Source organism: Dama dama, chromosome 18 (assembly GCF_033118175.1).
Source record: "Dama dama isolate Ldn47 chromosome 18, ASM3311817v1, whole genome shotgun sequence".
NCBI lineage: Eukaryota > Metazoa > Chordata > Mammalia > Artiodactyla > Cervidae > Dama > Dama dama.
In genome coordinates this window covers 46,536,326-46,557,546 of record NC_083698.1, presented here as the reverse complement: position 1 = coordinate 46,557,546, position 21,221 = coordinate 46,536,326, and the positions used below count along the sequence as shown (strand labels likewise).

General features: G+C 39.5%; 1 protein-coding gene across 1 annotated transcript in view; it reads left to right on the top strand.

Moving 5' to 3' along the window:
* Window positions 1–15,858, top strand: part of LAMB1 (laminin subunit beta 1) — a 74,294-nt gene extending 58,436 nt beyond the window's left edge. Inside the window, exons 25-34 of the mRNA XM_061165258.1 lie at window positions 1,005–1,374; window positions 4,082–4,266; window positions 5,182–5,423; window positions 7,629–7,832; window positions 8,397–8,541; window positions 10,283–10,490; window positions 10,706–10,847; window positions 13,205–13,381; window positions 15,226–15,385; window positions 15,552–15,858. Of these exons, the coding sequence (XP_061021241.1) occupies window positions 1,005–1,374; window positions 4,082–4,266; window positions 5,182–5,423; window positions 7,629–7,832; window positions 8,397–8,541; window positions 10,283–10,490; window positions 10,706–10,847; window positions 13,205–13,381; window positions 15,226–15,385; window positions 15,552–15,688 (1,970 nt within the window). The 3' untranslated portion in view covers window positions 15,689–15,858. The remainder of the gene's footprint in view (window positions 1–1,004; window positions 1,375–4,081; window positions 4,267–5,181; window positions 5,424–7,628; window positions 7,833–8,396; window positions 8,542–10,282; window positions 10,491–10,705; window positions 10,848–13,204; window positions 13,382–15,225; window positions 15,386–15,551) is intronic.
* Window positions 15,859–21,221: the final 5,363 nt, after the last annotated feature.

The following is a 21,221-nucleotide window of genomic DNA, read 5'->3' as shown; positions in this document are numbered from 1 at the left end:
GTTATTCAAACACTAAACAAACACAAATGTCACGTGTTGATAGAAAACCAAGTTAGTCACCCGAACTTTGGGACTCTGAGCCAGGGTTCAATGGCACAGGCATCGTGGTAAGTAATCTCAGCCACGGTCCACTGACCAAGAACACAGATTCCCTCTTGTACCATTTGGTTCTGCCTCAGATGCCAACCCTACTGGACCAGTGAGGTTGGGACTAAATGACTCCCAAGGCCTTTGCACTTCAGGTTTTACAAGCCTGTGCTCTTAGTGCTGGGGGTGGTTATCACAATGGCAGGCACCCACAAGTTAGATGATACTTAATTGAAAGCCTTTTAACTAGACACTTAAAATTCCTGAGACTTCGTCTCATTTAGTTTTCTCTTTATCAACCTTATTGCATTTCATCAACCATTCACTGTTCTGTGACCAGGTAGAGGGATGTTGGTAAGTTGCTTGCTCATTACTGCTCTATCTTAGGCCAGAGGCCTCACATCTTCAGGGTGTCACCTAACAGACCCTGTCCTGTCCTGACAGGATCTACAGACAGGTCAAAAAAGGGGGAGCAGAGGCAAGACAGAGCTTAAAAGCACAGACTCTGGAGCTGCAAAGTGCTGAGTTAGACTCCTGGCTTGGCCTCTTCCTTGCTGCAAGACTTGGCAGTCACGTTTTCACATCTATAAAACTGCTGATTGTAACACTTGGATCCCATAGGGTTATTGTGAGGATTAAGTGAGATGATGCATGTAAACCATTTGTACAGAGGCAGGTACAATGATGCACAATGGTGTCCACTTAAAGAAACATTTATTATCACTAAGATTGTTAAGCAGCGGTGAGCCAGGGTTGAGGTACCGTGTGTTGTGGGGAACCGGCTGCAGTCTCTGTGAGGGTCACTGGTAAACTGGCCATTTACAGACCTTCCTATTGTAACAGTGGCTGAGGGCTCTAACTGCCTAGTGGCTGTTTGGGCTCTAGTGGCTCAGCCAGCATTGCTGTCTCCCTTCTAGCCTGTGACTGCGACCCCAGGGGCATCGAGACACCGCAGTGTGACCAGTCCACTGGCCAGTGTGTGTGTGTGGAGGGTGTGGAGGGTCCACGCTGTGACAAGTGCACCCGGGGCTACTCGGGCGTCTTCCCCGACTGCACACCCTGCCACCAGTGCTTTGCTCTTTGGGACGTGATCATCGCTGAGTTGACCAACAGGACCCAGAAGTTCCTGGAGAAAGCCAAGGCCTTGAAGATCAGTGGTGTGATTGGGCCATACCGGGAGACTGTGGACTCGGTGGAGAAGAAAGTCAACGAGATCAGAGACATCCTGGCCCAGAGCCCAGCTGCCGAACCCCTGAAGAACATCGGGAATCTCTTTGAGGAAGCAGAGTAAGTAGTTGATAAGCCAGAGTAACAGCTCACGATGTTTCAACTTGATGAATCAACGGCGCGGTGCTTCCATCAGGAGGGGTGGTCAGTGCTGTGAGTGAAAATAGATGCTGGGCATTCATTTTCTGGCAGTCACTGCTCTGGGCTTGGGGGCAAGTGGATGTTGGCGCATCACTGGGCCCAGAGTTGCAGAGACTGCAGTGCAGAATGTGTGCACATTATATTCAGCACTTTTCTCTGCAAACAATAACTTTTGGGCAATAGAATGTCTCTGGATCCAGAGACAAAGGATCCATAAGAGTCACAGCTGGGTTACTTGCTAGGCTCGTGAACTAAAATGACTCACACACTTCCAAGCCTCCTTTCTTCAAGGCGGAGGGGAGGATACTCTTTAGTTTTCCCTTACAGAGTAACAAAAGGATTGATCTATGACATGGTAATGTAATTGCAGAAAACATTATAAGTTGTTGTCATATGTTTTGCTACTTCCAGGGAAATTCCATTACCACAAGTAAGACTCCTATTTCTAGGTTATTTCTACTGCTCAGCTGTTGGTCCACTAGAGCTATGCTTCATTCATCCAATTTTAGCAGATTCCCTATGATGAAAATTCCTCTTCTTAGTCCTTCTCTGGGTAATCATATCTCTGATTGGAGAGTGTGTATTTTTCCAGTGAAAGCAGAGAGAATTGAGCTGAGTGATGCTGAAATGAGATGATTTTTCTCCCATTTCTCCCAGTTATCTTTCCTGTTCTCAAACATTCCAACTCCCTTTGCCAGAAGGACCCCCAAAACAGCAAAAAACATCTAGGCTAAAGGACAAAACAGGAAAGGATATGGAGCATTTGTGCTTCTCCAAATGCTATGGGTTTTTATTATAGACTTCCCATTTGGCAGGAGCAAGGGGGTTGTTTCATGGCTAAATCCTTTACATTCAGGCAATAGTACGTCATGCCAGAACTACAGGAGCATTTTTGTGTGATGGGACTTTAATCAGCATCTCTAAAAAGTCAGATGGACTTTTCATTCACCTCCACACTGTGTATGAGAAGCAGGAAGCTAACAGCTGACATTAGCTAAAATGCCTTGTAGGAGGTCCTTCCTACAACTTCTAGATTTAAAGTAACTGGTCCCTTGACTGCAAGCCTCAGATCTTGTGCCCAAGATCATGTGGTTGATCAGGGTGTTAGGAGATGTCTGATGTGAGGTGATAATGCATTTAATGAGGAATTTTACCTCATTAAAAAAAGACCACAGTACAGCTCAGCCTTCTTACATTTAGCGATAACAAGCCTTAAAAGGCCCTGGTCTGAGTGCAACCCCACTTAAGAAATGATTTCTTGGCCTTGGTGTCATGCACCGTAAGGGAGAACAAACAACTCTGGTATCCTTCGGGAGCCTGCCAGAAGAGCGATTACATTCCTCCAACAGCTCTGGTTCTACCTTCACTCTTCATCTAAGTCACACAGCTTGTAATCATCTCAGGAAAACTAATTTCATTAATCTTTTTCAACACAGTATCCAAGGATGCATGTTTTAGGATCCTGAGTGGCATTATTTAAAAATCTACAATGTAAGGCTTGATTTTTTTAATTATAACATTGTACGAGACCTGAGGAGAAGTGAAAGCCTTCTGGGAATCAACAGATTAATAAAAGCAAAGCACTGGAAAAAAAGAAACTAGCCTCAGGTCAGGAAAAAAAGTCCTCGGGTTTACAAAATGTAATTTAACCCACAAATCCTTTTAAGCACTTTTCTTTTGAGTTGGGTCATGGTATTATCTCAGCCTTAAATATCATTTTTCGGATCGCCCCCCAACCTTTCAGCATCTCTACATTTTCCCAGTTTTTTATATGATTATATCCCTGAGAAGACAATTACACTCCATTAGGTGATAGCCAGAGCTGAGGTCTTCTTGATTTGTACTTTCTCTGTGATATGTACACACATGCACACTGTATATGCAAGTAATTTACAAACAGATGCCTAAAGTACAGCTTTGGAGACAGGAAGATACAGAACAAAGGCAGCTGGGTTTGCATTCCAAATGAAATGTTGTGCAAACCAAATGGTTATCATATTCCATCCTCAGTGATGTGGCTTTCTTTCTCAGGAAAAATGAAAGGGTCGCTTTGTTGGTGGAAGGTGGCTCCTCTGGTGGGACTTTGTCTGAAGGGGGGTGTGTATGAAGAGCTTCTTTGCCTTGTTTACACTGTCTTCCTGGTGGCCACGGGGCTTTCCTTCTGCATGTCTCATCTTGAAGGAGATCCCTGAGGTTCAGATAGGAGTATATTTGGCAGGTGGCTGGGAGCCATAATTCTACACGAGAGTCACTTATGTCTTTTGAGTTTGTGGAATTGTGTGGGCTTGCAGCTACTTACATTACAGAGTGGGACGCATGCTCTGGAAATGTGCTCATGTTACATCAGATATTCAGGATCCCTCAAACAGCCCATCTGTCACAACACAGCTGAGTGGAACTGCTGTGTTTTCCTTCAAAGCATTGAAGAAAGAAAAGTCATTAGCTTTAACATAATTTCTTAAGGACAAGATTAAAACCAGTACTTGAAGATGAACTGTTACAAACTACTGAATCGGTTTGAAATTAGAGAGTAATGGATACAGTATTAGTGGAAAATGTAAAGATGAGACTTCACGTTTTCCCTTTAGTTTCTTGCCCTCAAGTTCATTTACCCTTCTCTTCACAGGAAACTAACTAAAGATGTCACAGAAAAGATGGCACGAGTAGAAGTGGATCTGTCTGACACAGCTATGCAAAATAACAGCACAGCCAGCCAGTTAGATGCTCTACAGGCAGAAGCAGAAAGTCTAGATAACACAGTGAAAGAGCTTGCTGAACAGTTGGAATTTATCAAAAATTCAGATATTCGGGGTGAGCCTTTTTTTAATGCAAATACTTAATCCTGGACAATGGATTTTTCTATCTGTCTAATCTTTTAATGGAGCACTTTCAGAAGAAAAGTAAGTGCTTTGTAATAATTTTAAAGCTTTTCCTCATTGAGTCTCTGGCACAAAAGAGGATTAAAGTCTTCATTTTATCAATGTGGGATGTGGGGCACAGAAGGGATTGCATGGAGTGGGCAGTGGTCTTTGTGTTAGAATGGCATCGATTTCCTCTTTTTTTTTTTTTTTTTTTCCCATTTAGTGGTTTACCTCCTTGGTGTGACTTGAAAAGGGGCTCTTATAAAAAGTTAAGAAATCAAGTTGATACTTCTGCAAATTGTTTTATATTCAAGAATGTTATGTGACCAGGAAATCACATTTGCAAGCCACTTATTGATATCATAGGACATATTATATAGGACCCTCTCCCCCCAAAGCAAAAGAAAGTAAAAATATGTCAGATCACTCTATGCATCCTGTTTTATGCATGATTGCTTTTTTTTTTTTTTTTTTTAGCTAGTTCCTTAAAGCCAAAACATGTCAGGCTGTTTTATGTATAAACATTAGCCATTTGAGTGGATATAAATAGTTAAATGAGAAAAGGGAAAACTCATCTGGACATGTAATCTACAAGTTGCCTCACACCAGCTATTTAGAAAGAACTGGATGCTTGCCTGTGTAGGATCAAAATCTTCATGATTGACTTAATTTTTTAATCCAGATGTTTGGCATCCTCCAGAGCCACAGTTAGGTGCCAATGGAACAAAGTATATTCATTGATCATGAGAAGAAAGTTGTATTTCTTTAAGCTTTGAATTTGAATTTGAAGACAAAACCATATGGTCAATTTAGGGAGATTGGGTACAAGGGGATTAACTGTGGGCAATTTGATCTCATGCTCTAGGCGCCTTGGACAGCATTACCAAGTATTTCCAGATGTCTCTAGAGGCCGAGGAACATGTGAATGCTTCCACCACAAATGCCAACGGCACGGTGGAGCAGTCGGCCCTCACTAGAGAGAGGGTGGAAGATTTGATGTTGGAGCAAGAGTCGCAGTTCAGAGAGAAACAGGAGGAGCAGGCCCGCCTTCTGGATGAACTGGCAGGCAAACTACAGAGTCTTGACCTTTCAGCTGCTGCCGAAATGGTAAGGTTTGAGAGTTTGGCCCGCAGGCTGCCATGCTACAAGAGAAAAAATACCCTGCTTTGTCTTTAACACTGTCCACTTTGCAGATGAGTCAGCAGGAGGGAAACCGGTCTCTGGCCCAGTCTGGGGTATCCGTGACCAAGCCAGATTAAAAACAGCAGCATGTGAGTTTCCACCTTCCTCTCTCGCAGCAGTTTCTCTGGGATACAACCAAAGAATCAGGACTACTCTCCCATGCTGCTGAATTGACTCACTTCTTATCTAAATGGGATTCTTTTTATACTGTGGACATTTTTTTTTTTAACTTTGTTCTGACTTGAAATGCAAATTGCATCCCAGTGAAGCAATTCAGAATCATTCTTGGAGAGACTTCCTTAAAAAAAAAAGGGGGGGGAGCTAGAGTTTTTTTCATAGATAGGTATTCATTAAAATGTTCCTTTGTCCTAGTAACTTTACCTAGTTAAGATTAACCTGAGACCAGCATAGAAAGTAAATTCATTTCCCAGAAGCTTTTAAAAAATAACTCTGGAGTCAAATGAAACTGAGTAGTGATTTTAATGGAAATCAGGCAGAAAGCCAAAAAAAAAAAAAAAATCCAAACTAAGTTTTTCTTCCTCTTGCTCCCTTATTATTTTTCATAGAAGAATACTCATCTGAGAGAAGCTGCAGGGTGTTGTTTATATAGGGTGTTGTTTAGTTTTTCTAACTAAAACTAGTCATCACAAATTTCTCCAAACTGAAAGGAAAAGCAGCTAAGGATGCTAGAGGATGTCTGCTTTGCAGCAGGGTGCATCTTGGGACTAGGTGGCCTGCGGGCAGGTTCCTCTGGCTATTAAGAACGGGAGCCCTGCCCTGTGCCTGCTTTCCATCAGATGAGTGGCCAAGAAACTTGCCACCTTCTTCCCCATCTCTCATTGTATGTGCTTGTTAATAATCTTGTGAAAACTCCCTTTTTAGGTTCTACACCACCACTTTTTGTGTACGAAGATTTTTGTTCCTTTGTGTTTTTCAAGGACCTTCGGTTCTGTCTTTGTGTATATTTAGTTAGACTGATGATGTTTTTTTCCAGGCCTGCCAGGCTGATGAAATAAAACAGATCTTCTAGGGTGTTAGAATGTTTTTAGGAAGTATCCCCGAGGTCTTAAGCCTTCTTGATTAAGGCTTGTGTTCTTGTATAGCATGCAGAATAAACTTTATTTTCTGAAAAATTTTATGTGCTATAAACCAGATACATGAGAGTATTATTTTAAGAGATAATAGGATAATTATCACAAAACTATTTAGTTAGAGAGTAGACTATATTTTGAAAAAACTACTCTTTTACTTCTTAAAAGAAGTACTTGCTTTGTTTGGGAGCATTCTGTTAACTATTTTTCACTGTAGTATAGCTTTCCCCTCTTTTCAACATGAGCCTTTTCCAGAAAACAGCTCTAAACACAGTTTGTCTTCCTACTCAGCCTTTTCCGTCATATAGTAAACCTGTAATTTATCAATTTGCCATATATATTCTACAACCAAGACTTTGGAAGCTTCTGGCAGGTGAGAAAGGAGGAGTCTGGCAGGGGCTTTGGGGGTTATTTGGCAAAATTATACCCACCTTTATTTTCTCTCTTCCTCTCCCATGTGGAATGTTCCCTACTTCTCCTGCTAAAAATCCCACCAACCCACTCTCCTTCCCCAGCTACAATCCTCAGTAATCTCCATCTGCTTTCCTTACTTGATCTGACCTATTTTTGGCTGTTTTCCCTAGAGTTATGTTTCTAACTAGACGTAAAGTTACTGAAAGGCCTGATTATGGGTCTTTTATATCACCTTTTTTACCAGAACAGTTAACAGGCTGCTGGGTCTAAAGAAGGTTCTCGATACCATTTTTTCTTTTAGTAAATTCAACCAGTTAGGAGAAAGGGGATGGATTCTTTGGCTTTCATATCAGCAGACTTCAGCTTGATGGAGCAAAGCCCCTAAGTATGGTATTAGGGCAGATGATCCTGACAGCACTGATGCAGGGTTAAGTCACTGTTTCCTTGGAAGGAAGCAAGCTGGCTCATCCCTAAGCTGTTTGTTCCTCTCGATCCTAAAACACTTTCCCAAGCACCCTTGCCGAGGACCACCTACACACTCTCTTGGGCCACCCAGGCCCTGCACAGCTGTTGGCTACCTCGGACTCACTCTGCACCCTGTGCTTGTGTCTTGGCTTTGCTGCAGACGTGTGGAACGCCTCCGGGGGCCTCCTGTTCCGAGACTGAATGTGGCGGCCCAAACTGCAGAACTGACGGAGGAGAAAAGAAGTGTGGCGGGCCTGGCTGTGGTGGGCTGGTCACTGTTGCACACAGCGCCTGGCAGAAAGCCATGGACTTTGACCGAGATGTCCTGAGTGCCCTGGCTGAGGTGGAACAGCTCTCCAAGATGGTAATTCAGTGGATGGCCTATTTTTGTTTGCTTTCAGTTATGGAGGACCTGAAAAGGAGAAATCAGTCTCAAATGTTGACTAATAAGAAAAGGCAAAAGTTGTGAGATCAGGGAGATGAGGTTTTATTCCTAGGTGGGCTAAGAATTTGCTTATTTCTCATTATGATAATTTGAAATATCCATGTTAATAACCATGGGTCCAGGGTTATGAATACATCCAGCTTTTATTTCAATTGAGCCTTTATTCTTCTGAAGTGACATGAAGTATTAACTTCATGTTAACGAAAGTATGTATGTTGGTACCTGAGAAAAAGACTAAAGAACATCTTAAAAGGTCAAAAAACTGGAGGAAAAAATTGTATATGCTAGCCCTAGCTATGTAAGACCGCTGTATAGGAATTGATATACTGATTACTTTGTCTACAAAGTAGTATAGTTGAATGGGAGACGTTTCTAAAATCCATGATTCCAAATACTTAGTTTTTCGTCATCATTTTCTGGACCATTTATAGTATTCTCATCTTAGTGACATTGTTCCATGAGTATTTTATTCCCCATATATAGGTCTCTGAAGCAAAACTGAGGGCTGATGAAGCAAAACAGAATGCTCAAGATGTTCTGTTGAAAACCAATGCTACCAAAGAAAAAGTGGACAGGAGCAATGAGGATCTGAGAAATCTGATCAAGCAAATCAGGAACTTTTTGACCCGTAAGGAATTTTTTCGTTTTACTTTTAGACATTTCTTCCTATCTTGGAATATAAAACAACTTTCTAAGAGTGTTGGAGAGGCCATTATTCAAATCTGCAATTTTGATAAAATCAGCTTCTTGCAGGGAATAAATATTTCCAAATTTTAAAGTATTTCCATATTAAGAAATATTTTCATTTCTTAATATTTATGTACCTGTATGTAAATAATCTCTAATTTATGCAGATATAAGACATACTTGATGTGATACCCAAGTAGTAAGTCAAGAAGTCAAACATGTACTATGAGATTTGAATTTGGAACTTGTGTTAGAGAATACATGTAATGTCATTAGAACCTCAACTACAAGGATTTTTTTTTGGCATTGTCCCCAAAGCTTTGTAATCCTATTGTTTTCAGGATATTTTATTTATGGTTAGATAGCTCTATACCTTAAGCATTCTGTACAGAAATAGAAAATCTCCAGGATTTGTGGTCCAGCTTATAAATGTTGCTGGTCACAGTTTGAGTTCCATCAGTGAGGATGGCTGTGGTCGCAAGTTAAAACTCTCAACTGAAATGGATGTAATCAAAACAGAGAGGTCTTTTATAATACATAAGTTCAGTAGTAGCGCCATGATTCTGGAATCCATGCATTTCTCATCTTTCTGCTCTGTCATTTTAGTTAAGCATTATCAACTCTTCTCAGCCCCGTTCCTCCTCCTCACAAGGTGGCTGCCAACGCTCCACAGACACAATAATAGCTAATGGAAAAAGAGACCACCTATTTCTTTATTGTATAATTTTTAAATAGAAGAAATCTTTCCCAGAAGTCTTTGAAAAGTCATTTCCATAAATCTCATTGGCCAGAAATGAGTACCATGTATAGATGTCACTGATACAGTAATTCCATACAGTAATGGGATTACTTTAATTGGCAGGCTAATCAGTATTTAACTCTGAGCTGATAAGCTTATCTTAACTTACAGGTTGGTACCTGAACAAAATCAGTATTCTGTTAGTAAGGAAAAAGGGAGAATACCTTAATAAGTAAGGAGCCAACAGTATTTGCTAAGAATATCTTACGGAATATTCTGTGATGGTCATCATTCAATCATGTATTTCCCTGGGCTTTATAATTTTAATAGTCTTTCAGTTTAAAAAAAAAAAAGATTAAAAATCATTGACATAATTGGAATTTAAACTCTGGTATTTTTTCATCTCTTTTCACACTTGACATTTGAAACTCCTTGAAGACAACTGTATTGACTCTTGCTTCTCTGACTGGATTCTCTGATTTCCTGAATCCAGATAATTTATTAGTGATTTCAACACTTACATCTGCATTTACAGCAGAGGTCTTTCAACTCAAAGTTTTGCCTTTTAGGATCAAGTTCCAGCTTTTTACCTTTGCCTGTAGAGTTTTCTACAACCTGAAACTGTTCACTTCACTCAACTTCCACATAACATGTTCTGCCCATCCTGTCTCTCCATCTAGAGATGTTCTTTCTTCTCTCAAACCCCTCATCCTTCAACACCCTCCAGAGTCTTCCCTGACAACCCCAGCTTGTCACCAACTCCAGTAGTATGTGTTGTCTGCATTACTTTTCCTGTGTGTAGGTCTTATCTCCCCAACACAAATTAAAAACCCTTAAATAGGAAGTACCTTTGCTTGGTATAACCCCACCAGGCTGAACACACAGTAGTAGATGACCAATATGGTTGAAAGAGTGAACCATCTTTGCTTTTTACTTTTAACAGAAGATAGTGCTGATCTAGACAGCATCGAAGCAGTTGCTAATGAAGTCTTGAAAATGGAAATGCCTAGCACGCCACAGCAGTTACAGAACTTGACAGAAGATATTCGTGAACGAGTTGAAAGCCTTTCTCAAGTAGAGGTTATTCTACAGCAAAGTGCAGCTGACATTGCCAGAGCTGAGATGTTGTTAGAAGAAGCTCAAAAAGCCAGGTATCTGAACACAGTATTATATGCCAGTTAGCGGAGCTCATTTTGTGTATCTAGCATGGAGTAAAGTCTTTTCTTTCATCAGTGACATTTCTCACTGAGTGACCGGTGGGAGTCTCTCTGCATCACTTCAGCCAAGCTGGTCTTTAAAAGAAGACCAAGTACTTTTTTCTTGTTCACATGTATCAATAATATATCACCTTGTTCTTTTTACTCAGCAAAAGTGCAACAGATGTTAAAGTCACTGCAGACATGGTAAGGGAAGCCCTGGAAGAAGCAGAAAAGGCCCAGATTGCAGCAGAGAAGGCAATTAAACAAGCAGACGAAGACATCCAGGGAACCCAGAACCTGCTCACTTCGGTAAGAGACTGCCAGTCACTGTTGTGTATGGGAGAAAACACACTTACACATACACTTGTCAGAAAAGAAGCGCATCTGACAGTTACCTATGAAAATTCTTACAGCTGAACATCAAAGGAGTCCTTTAATAAATATGAACTACTCACTCAGTACAGATGCTAAAAGTCTTGTTTTCTAGGGGAAAAAAGGAGCCTGAAAACAAACATTAAACCCCCTTTCATTTGCATCCCCACAAGAAGCCTTAAGAAAGATAATAAATAAGAGTTTCCAGTTCCTTCAAGGAATAAGATTCTATTTAGTATGAAACATATAATTAATTAATATTCAGTTTTAGAACATCTCCAGATGGAGAGACAGGATGGGCAGAGCAAGCTTTTGTAGCCCAAAAGCAACTACATAGTTAAGACTAGATTTATGAGGTGATCATTCACAAAAACTTTACTATAGTTTTGAAAACCACTGGAAAGCCAAACTATCTGCTTCTAACACCTAATTTTAGATGAACCTGATAGAGCTCTTACTTACCAGATGGCTCTCTGGTAAAGAATCCACCTACCAATGCAGGAAACATGGATTCGATTCCTGGGTCAGGAATATCCTCTGAAGAATGAAATGGCAACCCACTCCAGTATTCTTGCCTAGAAAATCCCATCGACAGAAAAGCCTGGCGGGCTACAGTCCATGGGGCTGCAAATGAGTCAGACATGACTTAGCAACTAAACAATAGAGCTCTTACAGATAGACAATCTGTTTATGCAGAATGCATGGGAAACTTACACGCAAAATACCCTTAGGGCCTACCAAATATTAAAGACGTTCACTAAAAAAAGAATTATTCACATGGATTTAGTGCTCTAGTCTAAAAACTTAAAACTCTGAAATTAGATGCTTACTTGCTGCCAACCCCCCTTCTCAAGACAACAACCTGGGAGATCGTTTTTCAATCTGCTTTCCCTACCATTAGTTAATATAAGCCCATCTTCCTCTATTCCATTCCTCTCAGTAAAATGAAGCCAGACAGTTCCTCAGCCACTGTAAGTTTTGAGTATATATAAGGCCCTTTCTTCGGGCTACTTAATCAAGTTTAGAAAAATTATATTTTCCCACCAGACTATGTTCTAACCCTTTATCTCTAGGCTTTTCAATCTTGTCAGTGTGCTGTTAACATGTAAATGAACTTTAAGCGACTTAAAAAATGACTATTTTGAAAAGCAAAATGGAAACTATTAATCAAATTGTAGGTGAGATATTTGGTTTGATGATGCAATTTATTTAAAGATGAAACCTTGGAGGGTAGGAAGTGTTTCAGGTAAACAGTAAGAAAGAGAACCCCTAAACCATACTAATGAAAGCTTGACACAAACTATTCACTTACTTACTCTAAGGGTTATCTTCTAAGAATAACTACTCCCTAAGAATTGTTTTCTAACTAATGCATGAACTCTCAGATCAAGAATCATTTGGTTTGAAATAGTCACAACTTTGAGCATATGTGTATACTGATCCATTAGTTATGACATTATTCTTCAGAGTTATTCTACAGAATAGAACCATCCTTGAAGATCATTTTTAAGAAAAACTAGGTGCTCAGTGAAACTGGTTCTTCTGTCATGGGTCAGGCATACTTTGGCTAGCTTTAAAAAAAAAAAAAAATCAGTGTTTATTGATTATACTTTGAATAGAGATCAAACATGGACCCTCCCCAGTTGCCCAGATGAGATACTTTTTCCCTAAATAATTCTTGAGTACTTACAGCTTCCAGTTGTAACTTTCCCAGATCTATGCCACGTCACAATCCTATAATAACTTTTCATAGTTTTACCATTCCTGGTTTCCAGGTCTTCATTAATTAGCTGAAAACACTCAAATTAACTTTGCAGGTGGCTCCCAAAGTGCTTTAATCTCCACTACTAGAACTTAACATTTACAGTTGACAGGAAAAAAACTAAAATTGACTGGAAGTTACGGTTTCCCCACCCACACTGATTTAGAAAGTTATGTGGCTATCCCTTTGTTCACATCAGCTTCCTTGTGAACACTGTTTAGCCAGAGTTTGCAGGTGTCCTTAAAATGCTTTCCTGACACATCAAACTGCCTGGGAGTGGTTCAGTAAGAAAAAATTTACATAAATTTCAGCCTAGACTGTCAGAAGTACTGAAAGAATAAAATAGATATAGCAGAGACTATTTTGAAGTTGGGCACTTTATGTCAGCTTTCTTGAAACTTTTAGTAATTCTGTTGTTCTAGAGCAATGGCACAGCAGCCTTTTAAATCTTTCTCTACACTTGAATTCACAGCACTTGCTACCACTTCTTGAATTAATGGCCTGCTGAATATAACCCATTATATACTTTCAGATAGAGTCTGAAACAGCAGCTTCTGAGGAAATTTTGTTCAATGCCTCCCAGCGCATCAGCGAGCTAGAGAGGAATGTGGAAGAACTTAAGCGGAAAGCTGCCCAGAATTCTGGGGAGGCAGAATACATTGAAAAAGTAGTGTACACTGTGAAACAGAGCGCAGAAGATGTTAAGAAGGTGAGTAAAGCTTTGTTCCTGCACGGCTGTGTGCACAAGCGAGCAACTGCACTCCTCCAGGCCTTCCTTGGGATGGCCTTAACATGGCTATGCATCAGAGACATCTTGGGTGAGCTGTTTTCAAACAGCAGTCTTTAGAGACAAAGATGAAAAAGAATGGGAATGGATATGAAAATATCCATACATGAGATGTAGGCCCTCAAATCCAAACTTGGATAAGGGTTTAGAAAAATGAAATTAATTTAAAAAGCATATTGAACTTGTATTTCAATTAGGAAGAGCTTTATGGCAAACAGTTAATTACCTGGCTATTTCAGAAATCTTTAAAAGCAGGGTAGAAAATGCTTAAAGAATCCCTAACAGACAACAGCTAGTAAAGAACCATATCTCACCTCTTCTGTGCTCATTTGGAATTAACCACCTCTTTCTTCTCACTGGAAGGTACTATATTTTGCAGAGAAAAGTCTCAAGCCCCAGTTTTTCACTAGAAGCCAAGTTATCACTGGAACACATTTAATTTTTAAATTTGTGTTAGTAAATATTTATCACTAAAGAAACCTTTTTAAACTTTTCAGGGGAGTGTTGAAACTCTTAAATGAATAGTGTAGGAAGCTATAAACTGAATGAAATCAAGACTTTTCCTAGAAGCTACTGTAGTATTTAGGCATTACATACAGGTAACTTCCCTATACCCTGAGTTTGGGAAAGGGAAGAGTAAGTTCACTGCCACATCTTTTTCATTGTGGGCTAGTTTCCTGCAAGTCTAAGAACATAAATCAGCCAAGCAGTCATCTCACAGGACATTCTGCATAAATATTAAACTTGATTACAAATAAACAGTAAAACCTTGACAATGAAATTCTTCTATAAATAGCTGCTGTTTGAACAGTGTTCCTAAAAAGAATGACTAAAATCTTACCCTTTTTGTTAAATCTGCCTTTTCCCTCTGGTTTCCTGGTATCAAGTCACTATCAACCCTGAATTAGTCAACGTTCCTCCCACTGTTTTCTGATGTCTAAATATTTGGATCTTGGCACACCTACCTTTGAGAAAAATCTATTTCTCTAACTCTCCTTCCATGAATTTCTCCTACAACACCTCCAAAGAAACAACCAGTCCCCCAGGGAACTACAGCAACTCCACCATGTCTTTGACATCTTTTCATTTTAAAAAATCATGTCAGGAACAAAACTCGGTCATTTGTAGAGATATGGACGGACCCAGAGACTAATACAGAGAAAAAAAAAAAAAAACGTTGTACATTAACAGGTAGATGTGGAATCTGAAAAAATGGATATAGACAATTTTATTTACAAAGCAGAGAAACACAGATGTAGGGAACAAACGTATGGATACCAAGGGGGAACGGGGAGTTGGGGGTGAGATGACTTGGGAGACTGGGATTGACATGACATATATATACTACTGATACTGTGTGTGTAAAATAGGTAAGTAATGAGAACCTGCTGTTAGCAAAGGGAACTCTCTAGCCAGTGCTCTGTGATGACCTAAATGGAAAAGAACCCCAAAACCAGGGGATACACACATACACAGGCAATCCACTGTTGTACGTGTAGAAACTACACTGTAAAGCAACGACTCCAATAATAACTGAAAAATACACAAAAATAAAAGTTATGTCAGTGTTATATCTAACTATACCATTTCAAGTTAATGTTTTCAGTCACTTACTATTGTGTAGCCTGACACCTGAGTGCCTGTGGTGATGGCCTTTAATTCAGAATGCTAGCTGTGCAAGTCAGCACCACGTGATCTAAGGCTGCCACAATTATGTCACTGACACCAACACTATTACCTTTTTCTACCCAAATGCGGAACTGCAGACTCTGCACAATGAACTTGATGAAAAGTACAAGAAAGTAGAAAATTTAATTGCCAAGAAAACCGAAGAGTCAGCAGATGCCAGAAGGAAAGCAGAAATGCTACAAAATGAAGCAAAAACACTTTTGGCTCAAGCAAACAGCAAACTGCAACTCCTGAAAGGTAGATTTTTTTTTTAAACTTGTTATTTTCTTAGAGTTTATTTAAAAGGTAAAGTACCATTCACCTGTCTCAAGCACTTAGAGCCTTATAATAAAAGACGATCCATCTTTGATTTTGAGATCATCATAGTATAACTGCTCAGACCTTTTATTTTTATCTCCCACAGATTTAGAAAGAAAATATGAGGACAATCAAAAATATTTAGAAGATAAAGCTCAAGAATTAATAAGACTGGAAGGAGAAGTTCGTTCACTCCTAAAGGATATAAGCCAGAAAGTTGCTGTTTATAGTACCTGCTTGTAACAAAGGAGGGGGAGCTGTAAGTAAAAGATGGCAGAGGTGACCAAAGCAAAATCATTACCTTTTAAAAACTGACTTAATGATCTTCAAAATAAAACTCAACCTATTTAATGTTTTTAATCGCCACATTTTGTATGGACTTAAATAAAATACAAAGCTTTTATATAAATATATATTGAGTATATTTTTCCTGATTTAGTATTCATGAATTCCTTTAACAAAGAAGGCTATTTTCGCTGTAAAGATGCACTTATAAGCTCACTGACCATCTCCATGGAGATGCTAATTTCTGTTATGTCTATAGGCCAGTATCACTCCTCTGTTTGGGTCATATCCTCCACAAATCCACCCCCAAAATCACCTCCCAAGAAGGAAGTACCCTGAGCTACCTTCACCATTTCAGTGGCTGCTCAGTTGACCCAAATCTACTGTAAGTATTCCTTACTCTAGAAAAGAGAACAAAAAAGCAGCAACTTTTAGGGAAGTGTTGAAACTAGAAAGGCATGAAACTAGAAATCAAGCACAGAAAAAGCATCAATAAAAAAAAATTGCATGCAGACTAAACAACATGCTACTAAAAAATCAATAGGTCAAAGAGGAGACCCAAAAGGAAATTTAAAACTACCCTGAGACAAATGACAATTAAAAAAAAAAAACAAAAAACATACAAATCTATGGGATGCAATAAAAGCAGTTCTAGAAGTTCTTAGTGATACAGGCCTTAAGAAACAAGAAAAATCTCAAAAAAACATAATCCAACAAACAAAATCTAGTCAGCTGAAGGAAGGAGATAATATAAAGAAGTCACTACTAATACCACAAATTTACATGGTGACAACTATGAAATATTAATAAAGGAAATTAAAGATGATTCAAAGAAATGGAAAAATATCCCAATCTCTTGGATTGGGAGAATTAATGTTAAAATGGCAATACTCTTCAAAGCAATTTCAGATTCAATGTGATCTCTATCAAGATTTCCAAAGAATAGCAAGGAGAGATAAGAGAGCCTTCCTCAGTGATCAATGTAAAGAAATAGAAGAAAACAATGGAATGGGAAAGACTAGAGATCTCTTCAAGAAAATTAGAGATACCAAGGGAACATTTCATGCAAAGATGGGCACAAAAAAGGACAGAAATGGTATGGACCTAACAGAAGCAGAAGATATTAAGAAGAGGTGGCAAGAACACAGAGAAGAACTATACAAAAAAGATCTTCATGACCCAGAAAATCACAATGGTGTGATCACTCACCTAGAGCCAGACATCCTGGAATGCAAAGTCAAGTGGGCCTTAGGAAACATCACTATGAACAAAGCTAGTGGAGGTGATGGAATTCCAGTTGAGCTATTTCAAATCTTAAAAGATGATGCTGTGAAAGTGCTGCACCCAATATGCCAGGAAATCTGGAAAACCGAGCAGTGGCCACAAGACTGGAAAAGGTCAGTTTTCATTCCAATCCCAAAGAAAGGCAATGTCAACGAATGCTCAAACTACTGCACAATTGTATTTATCTCACACGCTAGCAAAGTAATGCTCAAAATTCTCCAAGCCAGGCTTCAACAGTACGTGAACCATGAACTTCCAGATGTTCAAGCTGGATTTAGAAAAGGCAGAGGAACCAGAGATCAAATTGCAACATCCAGTGGATCACAGAAAAAGCACAAGAGTTCCAGAAAAACTACTTCTGCTTTATTGACTACACCCAAGCCTCTGACTGTGTCTATCACAACAAACTGTGGAAAATTCTTCAAAAGATGGGAATCCCAGACCACCTGACCTGCCTCCTGAGAAATCTGCATGCAGGTCAAGAAGCAACAGTTAGAACTGGACATGGAACAGACTGGTTACAAATCGGGAAAGGAGTACATCAAGGCTGTATACTGTCACCCTGCTTATTTAACCTATATGAAGAGTACATCATGAGAAATGCTGGGCTGGAGGAAGCACAAGCTAGAATCAAGATTGCTGGAAGAAATATCAATAACCTCAGATAAGCAGATGACACCACCCGTATGGCAGAAAGTGAAGAACAACTAAAGAGCCTCTTGATGAAAGTGAAAGAGGAGAGTGAAAAAGGTGGCTTAAAACTTAACTTAATATGCAGAAAACTAAGACCATGGCATCCGGTCCCATCACTTCACAGCAAATAAATGGGGAAACAGTGGAAACAGTGACAGATTTTACTTTGGGGGGGCTCCAAATCACTGCAGATGTTGACTGCAACCATGAAATGAAAAGACGCTTGCTCCTTGGAAGAAAAGTTATGACCAACCTAGACAGCATATTAAAAGTCACAGACATTACTTTGCCAACAAAAGTCCATCTAGTCAAAGCTATGGTTTTTCCAGTAGTCATGAAGGTGGATGTGAGAGCTATACTATAAGAGTGCCAAAGAATTGATGCTTTTGAACTGTGGTGTTGGAGAAGATTCTTGACAGTCCCTTGGACTGCAAGGAGATCCAACCAGTCAATCCTAAAGGAAATCAGCCCTGAATATTCATTGGAAGGACTGATGCTGAAACTCCAACACTTCGGCCACCTGATGCGAAGAACTGACTTATTTGAAGAGACCCAGATGCTGGGAAAGATTGAAGGCGGGAGGAGAAGGGGACAGCAGAGGATGAGATGGTTGGGTGGCATCACCGACTCAATGGACATGAGTTTGAGTAAAATCTGGGAGTTGGTGATGGACAGGGGGGCCTGGCTTGCTGCAGTCCATGGGGTTGCAAAGAGTCAGATACAACTGAGCGACTGAACTGAACTATCAAGTTACCTATGACATTTTTCACAGAACTAGAACAAATCCTAAAATTTAATATGGACTCAAAAAGACCCAGAATTGCCAAAGCAATCCTGAGGAAAAAGAAAAAAATCCGGAGTTATAACCCTCCCAGACTTCAGACAATGCTACAAAGACACTACTACAGTAGTCAAAAAGGTATGGTATTGATACAAAGACATGGATCAATGGAACAGAATAGAATCCAGAAATACACATACACACCTACCACCAACTTTCGACAAAGGAGGCAAGAATATACAATGAGAAAAAGAGAGTCTCTTCAGCAAGTGGTGTTGGGACAGCCACATATAAATCAATGAAGTTAGCACACATCCTCACACCATACACAGAAATAAAATGGCTAAAATGAAATAATGCCATTTGCTGTAATATGGATGGATCTAGATATTATCATACTAAGTAAAGTTATAAAGAGAAACAAATACCATATGATTATCATTTACATAGGATGAGATGGTTACAGAAGATGAGATAGATAGCCCATGGATGACCCACTGGACATGAATCTGAGCAAACTCCAAGAGACTGGAAGACAGAGGAGCCTGGGGTGCTGCAATGTATGGTACAGCAGAGAGTCAGACATGACTTAGCAGCTCAACCACCACCACCATTTATATGTGGAATCTAAAATAGTATACAAATCAGCATATATATCAAACAGAGATAAAGAAGAGACATGGTTGCCACAACAGAGGGGGCGTAGGGAGGAAAGGAATGGGAATTTAAGATTAGCAAAGGCAAACTATTATATATGGGATGGATAAACAAGGTCCAACTGTATAGCACAGGGACCTATACTCACGATCCTCTGACAAGTCATAATGGAAAATATATATAGGTATAACTGAGTCACTTTGCTGTACAGAAGAAATTAATACAAATTGTAAATCAACTATACTCCAATAAAATTTTAAAAAACCAGAGAGCTGCCACCTACAACAGGGCTAGGGTTGCTGAGGGGAATGTTTAAATTGAGCCAACGTTTAGGGACACTGCTTATGCCAAGTGGGCAGGGCTACTTAAAAGTACAGAGAGGATGCTGTCATTTCTCAGATCTTACATTATATTGTATTTAATTTCACAATCCGGTAACAATCAGTTATTCCACAGGACAAAGAAGACCCATGGAACACAACTGTCAAGCCTTTGTCAACCTCACAGCTGACTTGGCTGGAAACAGGCCAGGCCCTAGGTCACTCTCACACCCTCTCCTTAGAGCAAGGTTATTCCTGTTCCACTTAACCACCACCCACACATCTAACACAGCTGCATCTGAAGCTGGGCCCAAACAAGTTATGGTTATGTAAACAGCTTTAATTTCAACAATAAGGCAACTTTCTTCTGGTTCCAGGCATTTATTTGTCACTCTTATTTAGGTAGAAATCCTAATAACTAACAAAGTGGTTGTACCTCCTCATCTACTGGAGCATCTAAATCTTTTTCCCCCTTGATTATAAGCATTTTACTTACAATTAAGTAGAAATCTTCACTACTCCTCATTCCTTTTCAGCCAACTAAAAATCTCATTTTAATTGAAATTACTAATTTTAATCAGCTCAATGAACTGGACAACTAACAGCCCCATCCTTTACAAGTCAAGAGAATACTTAGAACTTAGTACATAACAATGAGTGAACACTTAAAATTTGTTTTATACAGGACTTCATTCCCAGATAGAGTTTCATTCTCATACTGAGTGGGAACCTTTAAAGTTGCATTTAACTATTATTTTGTGTCTCTACTGCTGCTGCTAAGTCACTTCAGTTGTGTCTGACTCTATGTGACCCCATAGATGGCAGTAGTCCATATTAAATTATATTTCACTATTCCTTAATCAGATCTTTCTACCTAGAGTAGAGGACACATTTTAAGTTTAAATAAATTAGCACTTCACAGGATATTGGGATTTCAGATTTTAAAAAGATTGAGAGATTGATTACCAATAATGGGGAATAGCACATTCAGACCAACACTCCAATAGATTAACTGAAAACTCTGAATAAAATATATTTTAAAAAAGTAAAGTTACTGGACAACAATCAGAAATAGGTGGGGTGGGGTGGAGGAGTACCACTCAAACAACAGCACTGGGTGGAATTCTCATTTTTAATAGCTTTTCACTTAAGGGCAAGTCCCAGGAAGTGGCAACTTGAGCAGAAGCCAAGTTTTACTGGTTAAGGAATTGGAGGACAGAGTTTGGGGCAACCAACAGCAATTGAAATGAGGGGAAGAACCCTAGAAAAGACAGGTATGATAAATTCTGCATGTTCCTTGCCCAATCTCTGCCTCACCTGCGCACTACATGTGCATGGTACAAACTTCAGGCAGCCCAAGTGAAGCTAAAACAACTGAGTAGAGATTTCAGCTGCCTTCCCCTCCATCCCACACACATAAAGACAACAAGAGTTTGGCGTTCAATCAAGTTAACTGCTCACTAAAAAATTCAGTATTTTCCAGAGGTAACAGAATCCAGTCTTTAGAATGTATTGATTTACAGTGACCATAATACAAGTCAAGACCACTGGACATGTGAAAAAAAAGGAAAATGTGACCTATATCTAAATAAATTAAAACCTGAAGGTTATTAAACATTTTCCTTTAATCTCTGATCAACTGGTATCTTATTCTGCATAGCCTTCTGCTAATAAACTATATTCTCCAAACTTTCCTTAATATAGGTATCCTTTAAATTGACATCAAGTGCACTGCAATTTGATGAATAAGTGTGAA